We start from the raw sequence: 11,623 nt of genomic DNA, 5'->3' as shown, positions 1-11,623 counted from the left end.
TTGCTTACCCGGGGCGCATCATCTCTCTCAATACATGCTGGTTCTCTCAAGCCCAAAATCAGCTTGACCTCATGCCCAACGTCGCTGCTTTGTCAGCCCGAGAGTCAGCTAGACTAAAATCCCCAGCGGTCATCAAAGACCTCAGTTTCGTATACCGCCCATAGATCGGTGCGCTCGAGATACTCTTTTCCGTGATCTCTTGCCTTCTCAAGCAAGAAACGACATTTGCCATACCCGTACGTTGTCGCAACTGAAATTGCCGAGGTTCTGTTCTTCCCAACAACTCTGGGGTCCGCGCCGTGGCTGAGTAGAAACTTGACATCTTTTTCGTACCCATCATTTGCGGCCTCCCACAGAATGTTGTTGCCGTCCTTCGTAATACTGTTAATCGATGCACCTTTGTTGATGAAAAGGCCGGCAATATCGTATCGCCGTCTTTTGAGGGCTTGCTGAAGTGGAGTCTTGTCCGAGCACACTTTGTTCAGTTCCACGACACCATCTTCCAGTAGCATACTCCAGATCTTGATCCCGCCTCTTCGGTATAGGCTCTCAAAGGATTGAGAATTAAGGCTGTAATACCTCTTGGTCCCTTTCTTGACGTGCGCCATAATCCCAGGGTTATTGACCTCCAAAACGCGGTACAATAAAGCCGTGTTGTCGTACCTAGAGGCTTCGTTGACGAGCCAGTCGCCCAATTCGTCAGGCGCAAACGTGGAGAAGAACTTGTTCTCTTCACGGAAATCGAACAACATATTTCCGGCGACGTTCTTATGCAGACGTATCGCCGTACACAACGCTCTGCCGATCTTCTTGGCGGCATTCCGCATGTCCTTCCATGAGCCAGAGTCGCGCTTGCCCTTGACGTTGTCCACGAGGTACTTGAGGATGCGCTCAAGCACATTGAACTGATCTGCTGCAATTGCGGCTTTGAGTGCACTTGGCAGAAGATCATGGCTTTGCTTGAGAAGCAGGGCTGGTGTAAGAGTCGGGTTTTTGAAAAGCTCAATATCTCCTGAAGCGGCAGCAATAGCGGGCAACATATCTGCGAGCGGAATTGGCCATTTTTCTTTGTTGACAATATCAGTACCCTGGATATAGGCACGTAGGTATTTTGGCTCGACTGCCATAATGCTAACGCATATGATCATGGTCTGTCTAGATCGAAGTGTAGAATCTGGTTCGGAAGCCTTGACTATATCGCGGATGAAATGTATGACTTGGTTCCCCAAAGTCTCGGGGCGCATAGCAGTCTCGTAGAGAACATCGCTACCATGTTGTTCGAATAGGCGAGTGGATAGTCGGTCATCCAGGAACTTGGCGAGATCCTTTGGGACAGCGGCCGCAATGATACGTTTCTTGATGATGTTTGCGAACGTTTCTGCTCGCTGTCAATATCTTCAAGCATTTGGCTCATTCATTGGACTTACTGCAGATGAGTCGATATCGTAGAAGACTTCGCTGCTCGACGTCTGCAACAGCCGCCAGGACTTCCTCGAAGATCTCCAAGGGCAGATCTAACAACGGCATGCCGGGCTATTCTCTGATGACTATCAGTTATCGAGGGATGTGCAAAGAGTTGCTCGGTGTTTGTTTTGTGAAAGATACTTGCTGAGGTGTCAATTAAGACAATAGCTTTAGTTAGATGTGAAACGCCAGAGCAGTGGGTCAATCCGCCTTCACCTTCGGGTCTTGACTCTTACTTGATGATTCAGCCAGCAATCGCAACGATAGTACTAATGCGGCAGGTGAATACGTAGGTGAAGGTAGCTTTCCCGTCGGCGTGGTATCCGAATCCACCCGCTCTGTTCTATAGGCTTAGCAAACCTAGAGAGACGTCTAGGTACAAATTGTGCTGCTCGCATGATCATGTCCTGACGATGGTTTGTAGTCTCCTCAACATCGTGTGATATCCTGGCAAATACCGACAGCACGTCAGCTGCTTATAGGCTCAACCTATTGATATTAGCGTATTCTTGTCAATGTGCATGCACGACGACCTGTATCACTTGCGAGATTCTTGAAACGCCACCACCTGCTTATTACCATTCCCTGCTTGCCAATCCGATGGTCGGAGATAAATTAAACCTCATGTTTACACCTTCCAGGGAGGGTAACCAGCCATACAACCCAGAGTGAGTTGAGCAGAACTAGCTCGCATCGTCTACTGACCATCAATAGCCCCACCAGCGATACCATTACTGTGAAAGTGGGGATGCCGAATTTCAACGATCGAAAGGACATCTTTACTGTTCAGAAATCCGTCCTTTACAACGATGATCAGTTCCGTGGTGGGTGTTGGATCAATAGCGACAGGACGGTACATCTCAGAGCAAAACCCAAAGACTTCAAGACCTACATGACATGGCTGTACACCCGCCGGCTGCCGGAGCCTATTGCGGACCCAAAGCTGGATACCGAGTCGAACCTGGACTGGCTGCCGACTTCATATGGTCTCGCGCGTAAAGTTGGTGATCCACGTTACCAAGACGTTCTGATCAGTCGGATGATCGAGTGCGCGCGAAGGATCGAAAGCTTCCCAAATATATCGTTCGTCGCAAGCTTATATGACGTGACAGAGGGTCTTGCGCATACGCCGGACATCCTTGGTCGAGATTTGATGATAGATATCTGGACGTGGAAATGCCGACCTGAATGGCAGGGCCTAGACTTTTTTGAGACAGCTTACAAGTTCGCGGGGGATCTGATTTCAGCGTTAATTGCTCATCGCAATGCATCACCAGAGGAGTTGGTGGAGCCATGGGCGAGCTCCCAGGCTGATCGGTATCTAGTTGGAGCAACTAAAGACGAATGATGGTGAGAAGGCATTTTGTTAGAATAGGCTGCAACTTGGGGCAATTTCTTACCAGACCAGCGCGAGAATAAAGATGCAGCAGCTTACATCCTATCCTTGGCAGGAGTTTACTTCGGCTGGATAGCACTATGACGTACAGCAGCGGCTTGGCAAACGCGTGAAGACGCGTCATCCCGCGATTACCCATCTCGGGCTTCCATTCACCCACTTCAACGCATATGGTTCCGCGCATGAAGAGTCATATTTGCACCACTTGATGCTTCCGCAAATGTTGCGATGTGAAATCTTTATTCCGCTATGACCTTAGTGCTCACATGGCGCAATCACAACGACCAGCATCGCTATTCCCACTCGAGGACCATGTCGTCGAACTCACGATACATGCGCCGGCCATTCCTTCGATCTTTCGGATGGCAAGATGCCACAGAATCGTTCGTACATGTCGGCGTCCTACCAATCTACTGCGTCAAGCCTAGCAATACTGGCTCGCGAAGTTAGACAAGGGATGTGCAGTACTTCTAGCCTATGGCGGAGTTGCTGAAGTGGTGTTGTAATGCGAGACGAATACTGGCTCGCAGCGACCATGGTACGCTTGCGCAACATTATGTCCACAATTCTGTCACCTGGAAACCGTGTTGCGAACACCCCAGGCAAGAACTTACCGTACTCGTTCCCAGGTAGGATGGCTTCCCCTGCAAAACGCCCAAAAAGAGCTAATGTTCATAGTGGTCCTGAGTGAGTCTATAAAACTCTGGTAATGGCATTAACTCATACAAAATTAGCTTCACGGGCACAACAATCGCCGTCCGAGTCGAGCATGAGACTTTTCAGGTTCACCAGAAGCTTGCATGTACGACCTCGGACTTCTTCAAAAACGATGCCGGTATCGTCGCGATCGACGTCGAACAGAAACCCATCCGCATCGACGGTCATACCGCGGCCACCTTCAAAACATACCTCACTTGGCTGTATACGAAGCAGATGGAACACGTAGCGGACATAAAGCATGTGTGGCAAACCTTAGTGAGGGCCTTCCTCATAGGGATCACGTTGCTCGATACCACGTTTCGTAATGCAGTCATATCAAGCATGACGCAGCGCGCGTGTGCCGGGAGATATCCAAGTCTCAGCCTGGTGAAGGAGGTCTATATTGGAACATCTAAGGGGGCTTTGATAAGGAATCTCCTGGTTGACATATGGGTTATAGCACGGCCAACTGTGTTGGACAAGCTACGGGACCCGGCATCCGAAATGCACAGAGACTTCGTGAACGACCTACTATGGGCATTCTTCACGTCGCCCCAATCTTGTCCGGCAGACGAGAAGCCGTGGCTCACTGATCCACATCGCTATCTTCAAGCTGTCGGGCAGACCGTGGTGGCTATACCGTCCAATTCTTAGAGGAGGATGACCGCCTTTGGCACTTCTTCTATTCCATGACCTTTGTGTTGGTTATAGTAGGCGCACGCGTTGTTTTATCACGTAATCGAACTTTACCGTTTGAAAGCTGCTATGTGACGGCAGCGTTAATGTTAATATCACGGTACACATCATAGTTCGACTCGGATAAGGAGACCCAGGCACCGTATCAAACACTATCAGCCATCGTATGCACTTATGTAGAAACATGGCTACTAGTATAGGATAAGCTATCATTCATCGATTGCAACGCTCGATCAGGAACGTGTGACCCCAGCACACATAGTGATGCTACCGCCAATGTGTTTACTTATTGCGCCGCTCGATCGGCCTCTTCCAAAGCCTTGCCCGCGCTCATCTTGCCTAGTATCTCAACTTCCGGCATGAGCGCTGGGCTCGCATTTTCGACGCCATCGGTGTTTCCATCCCACTTCAAACGGATAAGAGCCATGCCGTCGGGATCGTTAGCATCCTCTTTCTCTGCGACCAGGATGATGTTTCGATGGACGGTAGGCCTGAAAGCACATTGTCGTGGATGTGCTCTGCGAATATCGGCCCAAGGATCGCTTGAAGAATGCCAGTTCCCGAGCATCTGTAAGCGAGACTCTTCTGTCCTCTTCATCTTTGCCCATGATGGCTCGAGCATGGAGCTGATGGGTATGGCTATGCAGAGTCAGCTAACGTGCAAAGTCTCGTGCATGAGCACATTCGCTAGGTACCTTTTTTCACCAAGCTATACCACCCGTACACTTTCTTGGGCAACGCATCCGAAGTGGCAAGCCCCTGCGTTGGTTTGTCATCTTTGTCGTCATCATCCGCATACGGGTCATCCCCACCCCACTCCTCAGCCTCCCGTTCCTTCAGATCGAACCAATCTTGGTTACCGATGTCGATATTGGAACCCCATGAATCCGCCTCGACATTGCTGCAACGTCCAACGCCTGGAACGTCTTCCTCGTCTTGGCTCGAGTTGAGCAGAACGACTAAGACTCCGTTGTTGTCGAAGTCCTTTTGGTCGGCTACTATGAAGTAGAGCGGATGAATGGTATCGTCTTGGTCGCGTAGCTCGATGAAGTAGTCGTAAACGTCTCGCAACGAGCGACCGCTGAAGTCTGGCTGCGGAGCAAATTTAGACCTCCCCGTACTGAGCTCGCCTGTGTTGATGCTTTCTTCAAGCCGTTGGCTGTCTGCTGTGTCTAGAGCAGCTGTGTAGAAGATGGCAAACTTGAAACGATTTAGACCATTCAGTGTGGCGCGGTGGTATTCTGTATTCGGCGCTTTCTTAGGGAGTGTTTTCGCGAGGTCCTTTGTGGAAGACATATTGTGTTGAGTGGTCTGATTGAGGGCAAAGAGTTGGTTTGGATGAGGTGGACGGGTAGATAGAAACCACGTCTCAGCCGTAGTTTCCAGCTGGGTCAGTTCATGCAACTGCGAATGCGTGACGAGGAGCGCTATAATGGGGCGAGCCTTGTGACCAGAGATGGCCCTGCGTACACTATTGTTGCTCAAATTTTAGCGTCGCAGCCGGGCGTAAGGCGATGATGCGAGGTACGATGAGAAGCCACAAGTGGGGCAGGGTCGCACCAAGCTTATGTGTGGTGCTGCACACTACCTAGGTATGATGTCAGAGATTGGCTGTCATTGGAGATCTCACTGGCGGGCCGAGCCTTCCCGTTCATCTACAGCCTCTTACTTCCCGCACGTCTTGACAGTAATGTACGACAAGTTCGCTTTCTCTCGGCCTGTCCGATGAAAATGTCTCAGTATGCTGACGACTTAGTCCTATAATCGAAGGTTGTACCATTTGTAGACATGGTTAAGTCAACTACTGCTGACCTGTTAAGTTTATCAGCTGTACTAAATACCATGGAATCAAGGGCATTGGCCAGTTTTGACCGGGATCTCGATGACAAGGCAGATATATGGCGAGTTACGGCTTATTCGCAGCAAACCTTCGGGTAATCGGCGTTCAAGTTGCTATACCGGTGAGATTAAGCCCGCCATCTCAGGCCGTCGTATACGACAACTACAAGCAGATCAATTTCCGCCCCATTCTTGTAATCTCTTCCCGAAGCGGCTCCAACTGCGGTTCTGCAGATCATTGGCAAGGTTTTGAAACTAGTTCAAGAATTCGATCATACGATTGCATTGACCATGTTCAGCTGCGAGTACAGAAGAGGCCTCCCAATACTTGGGCAGGGTTGACATGGGCATGTAAATGGGGGCCACGACGAGTATATAGAAGGCAGCCTCGATATCATGTATTCCACACAACAGCCGTTTTCAAACACTTGAATACCTTACCACACAAGCCATCATGTTCAAGACTCTCCTGATTTCCGGTCTGATAGCCTCCGGGCTCGCTGCACCCGGCATGATCTTCAACTGTGGCGACAACCTCCAAGGTAAACCTCCCTGCATCCCTGAAAGTGCTTTATACTCAACTTGGCTCAGATATCTGCAACAACATGTGCTGGGGCGCTTACTGCACTCGACCATCATTCGGAGTAACACTGAACTATGACCGCTATGGTGGTACTGGAAATCGTGACAGTGCTATCGGAAGAGCCCGTCAAAGATCAGCTGGCTGTCTTCCTAGGCCCAACCGTTGCAGCGTAAGTCTCCCTCCCCTTCGATCAAAAGAAGGACTGAACATCCTGACGTCTACGTTGATGTTGGATCACCTACTTTGCATTTTCTTCATCTTGATGTAGACTCCAGTGTGTTCAGTATTTTCCTTGAATGAGTGCATCAACTTTCCAAAGGATTCGCTGACCCACTTATAGACGCGCGGTGGTAATCCACGTGCTGGCGAGAACTGCGACGAATATCCATTCGCCAGTACCTCTGATGCCGATGCGCGTGGTCAAGTCACCAAGTGTGTCATCAACAGGCACAACGATCGTCAGGGTAATATCATCCAACAATACACCACCGGCACATGCAACAGCCAACCCTGCCAGTTTATCGTCGGCTTTGGCAATCCGGCCGCAAATGGTGTGCAATACTGTCAAGCGTACAGTGACCCTCACGGCCAATGTATCAATAACCAGACTGCCCAAATCTACAAAAACGGCGGTCCAGATGTGCGACCAGCAACGAAGAAGCGCTCTGAGCTTGAGCCTATCGCACAGGCCGCGCTATTCCGAATGGCTAGTGGTATGGAAGTGTTGTTGCGTAAGTCTTGTTCTTATTCCCCTTGGTTTACTAGTGCTAACATTCCTCTAGCAATCGACACTGTACTCAACAGCACCTGGGTCCACCCCACTCCTCGCAACATGACTATGAAAGCATGGGTCGAGGAAAACGACGAGGACGAAGACCACATTGCCTGGGACTTTGTCGAGGACTTTGTCGCTACTAGGCTTGACTAAAGCCGCTTTGGCACTTCCCCATTGTTCAGCCTCGCAGGTTTCTCCGTGTTTCCCGAAACACTGACTTTCGTTGAAGCTTGGTACTGCATCAGACTATCGTCACTTATCCGATCCCTTGATGCGATTGCATATTAAAACTCAACATCGTGGCTCGGAAAACCCTTTCTTTCTTTCTCTATCTACCTAGGTATGGATCATCAGTTTGTAGTAAGCAATCTACTACACCCAATTCGCGCCTGACATGTCATCATCCTCTTTATCCTCTTTATCCTCTTCATCATCACTCTCAACACGGCCCTCCTCCCCAGACGATTCAATCGACTGTGACTTTTTGATGGTACGGAATTTGACGACACGTTCTCTTTTGGGCGATAGCGTCTTCTTCTTCCCTTTCGTCGCAGTAGCTTTGGTCTTGGTAGTCTTGTTTCCCTTAGCCTTAGTAGCCTGCTTTCTCTTCGTAGCCGGCACAGCAGGTTCCGCTGTCGTGATACTCTCGGCGCTTCCCAACTCACTGTCGTCCGAATCGTGAGCCGCCACTTCCGCCTCCTTCTTGACCTTTCTACCTTTGGTTCCGCTATTCTTTGCTACTCTGCCAGTCTTCGTCTTCTTTGTGTTGTTCTTTTGCTGTTGCTTGGCCCCCGTCTTTCTATTGCCAGTAGTTCTAGGCTTCTTCACACCTTGCGGTCCAGACTTCGTGCCTTTAATAAGAACACATATAGCCCTAGCGCCTCCCCTCTCCTTAGCTCCAGGCTTAGACCTTGGTTTAAGTGAAGGTGACTTTGACTGTCGCAGCGCTGCCTCCTCGGCGGCCCTCTTTCTAGCCGCAGCCTCTTGGGCTTTCCGCAAAGCATCCTCGTTAAGGCTTTCGCGAACTCCTGCTCGTCTCTCTCGGGTAGAAGCCGCGGTGGCAATGATTTTTGGAGGCATAGCGTGGAATATTCAATGACTGAGACCGGGATCGAGGTAGCGGCTTGGTCTTGAATTCGATTGGGTGTCACAAAGTAATTGTGTTCCGAAGATTGGCGAATGACTTTGTAATTTTGAACCGTAGACGGGATACTAGGCGCGAACTAAATAGCCCTGTCTTGTGTCGACCGCCGCATGCGGCCGACATGGTCGCGAACAAAGCCATGCCAAAGAACCACAGAGGTTGAAGTAGATCCACTAAGTGATTATGGCGAAGATGCTTTGTTCCGAGACGTCAAAGATCGAGGACACTGTTGCGAATTAGAAGTCAAGTACCGTGAGAGCCGACTGCTTTGCCTTTGTCTGTGAGTTAGAGGGTCTTGGGCACATCCAACTGTTACACGTAGACGCGCAGAGTCAAGCCAGCTACCATTAGAACAGATAGGTATTGAGGGTATACTACCAAATGAAGATACATGTTATGACACTTCGTGTGCCTTCGCCTGCCATGATCGTGATCGTAACAACCTTGCAAACACCAAAAACGCGCTTAGCCGCAACAAACGCCAACAATACCGCAAGTCGTACGCTCATGTAATGATATGCTAAATACTCGCAATGCAAAGCGAGACTAACCAGCAAATGCAAATCGCTTAAGGTTAAACAACGGTTTTCGGGGCGAGCACTCGCTTTCGGCTTCGCTATCCGGAACAAGGAGGTCTTCGCTCCCCTTCAGTGATGATCTCCTCCTCTTCGCAGGCGTCATAGGGGGCGGTGAGCTCGCGGCTATGACTGCCTCGGCCTCTATAGCCGCCTCTACAGCCGCCCAAGCAGAGACTGCAAGTTTCACGTCTGCATCTTTCTTGGACGGTGTTCCAGGGATGATGGGTTCCTCATCGGGCGCCGAAAAGGTTGTAAGAGCAGAAGCTTGAGATGGTGGTGTAGGTTGCCATGCCTCAGTAGGCCGACGGTTAAGACGACTCTTACTAGCTCTTGGTATACCCGGTGCTGGTGAGGGAGACTTGTATGTGAACTTTGATCGCAGCTCACTCATTGTGGATGCGATTGCAGCGCTGAAGGCCGTCTCGGGCTCGGGGGAAGATGCCGGCGTGAGAGTGCCGATAGTATCTTGTGACTGCGCGGTGCTGCCCCTGGAGAAGACGGTCGACTGTGATTCGCTCCTAAAGCTGGACTGTGTATCACTGAAGACCCGTAGCTTCTTGGGGGCAGACGCCGCTTGCTCTAGATCAGCCACTTCGGCCATAACCTCCTGTATTGAGTCATCCGAATATAGCTCGAAGTCCTGGTCGGTCTTCCTCCTCCTACTCTTCTCTCGGTGTAAGGTTGGGCTTGGTTCCGGTATAGAAGGTGCGAAAAATTGGCTCCGCACAACACCCTCGTCGCCAGCGGCGAGTGTCTCGGAGACGGAATCGGAGCACAGTCGTTGTCTCTTAGAAGGATGCGGAACCGAACGTCTACCCGCAGTTGGATCAGTCATGGTGCGTCGAGGTGGTTGAGGCGCCGTACTAGGCGTCGGAGGATTCGGTCGTAAACGGGAGATTGGAGCGGGTACTGCGGCCCATCCATTTGACTCTCTCTGTTGTTCCAGCAATACTTGCTGACTGGGTGATGGTGTGAAAACATTTGGCGACAATTCGGCCAACGGCGTACGCTTAGGCTTGAAGAACGAATCAATCGGCTTTGAGCCTTTGGCGTCGGGGGTCTGAACAATCGTCGAAGCTCTCCGAGAGGGGCCAAACGATTTTCCGCCAGGCCTACTATTGCTGGTGATGTTCATGGGAAGTTTTGTGCGTGGGTATAGGTCACCACTTGCAACACCCATGGCGAGGTGTGCAGGTACCTCCTCTCCGATGTAAGGCATATCAGCGAGATCGACCCCTTCATCGAGTGGTGTGAGATTGACCAGCTGCTTGGCGACCGGACAGTAGACCCATTGGTAAAGGAAGGTTTTCTCGGCCTGGTCAAACAATTCCAAGAAACCAGCGGGCACCTTGAGCTTGCCGTCGTATTGCGCAGCTTTGACTAGACGGTCGACAGTCTTGTGTTTCCGCAACATTCGATGGGCAGTCTTCAGGCCAAGTCCACCAATGCCTGAGAGATAATCACAACCGCTCAGGATGCACATTCTTCGAAAGTCGGCGTCTGACCATCCCACGAAGCTGACTTCCCTGCAGGCAGTGAAGTGATTCCGGTTGACCTCGATGCATTCTCCGTATTTGTCCAGCTTTGTTATGAGGCACTTGACACCAAAGACGAGTAGATCGGAGTCTTCGGACAAGACCCCATGGATTATACCCTTCCGCTCCAGGTATGCGAGCTGCGAATCAGCTTCGTAAGGCGCGACGACGTAATCGATGTTGTGCTGCTTCAGTTCCTCGATGACCATCCGCGCCATTTCCGGTGTCACGTCCACGCTCTTCTGCAATTCCTGTTGCGCCTGTGCTGTCTTTCCGACCTTCAGGAGTTCCAGCCCAAGTCTCTTGCCCTCCTTTCTTCGTTCCCTTCGATCTTTCTCTGTACCAGCTTTACTCGGTAGGTTGTCTCCGTCGAATACCAGGTAGGGGGTGACGCCGAAGTGGATGAGCATGCGGACGCGGTGCATGACGAAGTCGACATATCTTGGGATTAAGGTCAGCAAATACTCGTCATCCATGGACGCATCAACGCATACTTGGTCGTCGGCTTCTCGAGCGCCAGGTCAATCGCACAGGTCGCGGTAGCGCGGTGGAGCCAGCCATACGTGTCGACGCCTATCGTCTTGCCGGCGTATTTCTTGAGAGTACATGGTTGCTGAACCGACTTGAGTAGCGGAAGGAGGCCTGTTCGGCTGTCAGTGTTGTAGACGGGATGATTGGGTGTACCAACCTGAGATGCCCATCTTGTACCCTTTGCCGCTCACGCGTCCGTCCTATACAACGGGCAGAGAAGCAACAGCTACCGCAACATGGTGGTTTCGCAGTCTGGTGACAAGAGGAGAGACGCCCTTATGCACTGCGAATCAAGCGAAAAAGAAAAGGGAGCGCGTTCACATCGATAGTGTGGAGCAGTCATTGATCGCGGGTACACGAGATGACAGGAACGCGCCCCGCTA

General features: G+C 50.9%; 5 protein-coding genes across 5 annotated transcripts; 1 reads left to right on the top strand and 4 right to left on the bottom strand.

Moving 5' to 3' along the window:
- Nucleotides 1–113: 113 nt before the first annotated feature.
- J4E87_004052 (uncharacterized protein) lies at nt 114–1,527 on the bottom strand (the record flags this gene model as incomplete). The annotated part of the gene is made up of 2 exons (XM_049375676.1): nt 114–1,378; nt 1,428–1,527. The coding sequence occupies 2 exons, from the start codon at nt 1,525–1,527 to the stop codon at nt 114–116; spliced, it is 1,365 nt and encodes a 454-aa protein (XP_049234661.1).
- Nucleotides 1,528–4,541: 3,014 nt separating this feature from the next.
- On the bottom strand, nt 4,542–5,551 carry J4E87_004051 (uncharacterized protein; the record flags this gene model as incomplete). The annotated part of the gene is made up of 2 exons (XM_049375675.1): nt 4,542–4,894; nt 4,951–5,551. 2 exons carry the CDS (start codon nt 5,549–5,551, stop codon nt 4,542–4,544), a joined length of 954 nt encoding a protein of 317 aa, XP_049234660.1.
- A 997-nt stretch (nt 5,552–6,548) lies between these two features.
- Nucleotides 6,549–7,605, top strand: J4E87_004050 (uncharacterized protein; the record flags this gene model as incomplete). Its single annotated transcript, XM_049375674.1, has 4 exons — nt 6,549–6,636; nt 6,686–6,846; nt 7,018–7,408; nt 7,460–7,605. 4 exons carry the CDS (start codon nt 6,549–6,551, stop codon nt 7,603–7,605), a joined length of 786 nt encoding a protein of 261 aa, XP_049234659.1.
- Nucleotides 7,606–7,824: 219 nt separating this feature from the next.
- On the bottom strand, nt 7,825–8,532 carry J4E87_004049 (uncharacterized protein; the record flags this gene model as incomplete). Its single annotated transcript, XM_049375673.1, has 1 exon — nt 7,825–8,532. The coding sequence occupies one exon, from the start codon at nt 8,530–8,532 to the stop codon at nt 7,825–7,827; it is 708 nt and encodes a 235-aa protein (XP_049234658.1).
- A 610-nt stretch (nt 8,533–9,142) lies between these two features.
- On the bottom strand, nt 9,143–11,410 carry J4E87_004048 (uncharacterized protein; the record flags this gene model as incomplete). Its single annotated transcript, XM_049375672.1, has 3 exons — nt 9,143–11,150; nt 11,204–11,351; nt 11,398–11,410. 3 exons carry the CDS (start codon nt 11,408–11,410, stop codon nt 9,143–9,145), a joined length of 2,169 nt encoding a protein of 722 aa, XP_049234657.1.
- Between the last annotated feature and the right edge of the window lie 213 nt (nt 11,411–11,623).

The sequence above is a fragment of the Alternaria ethzedia genome (assembly GCF_023757985.1).
Source record: "Alternaria ethzedia strain BMP 0044 chromosome Unknown scaffold_7, whole genome shotgun sequence".
NCBI classification, from domain to species: domain Eukaryota; kingdom Fungi; phylum Ascomycota; class Dothideomycetes; order Pleosporales; family Pleosporaceae; genus Alternaria; species Alternaria ethzedia.
Note: the sequence above shows the minus strand (reverse complement) of the source record. Positions and strands in the feature narration are given on the sequence as shown.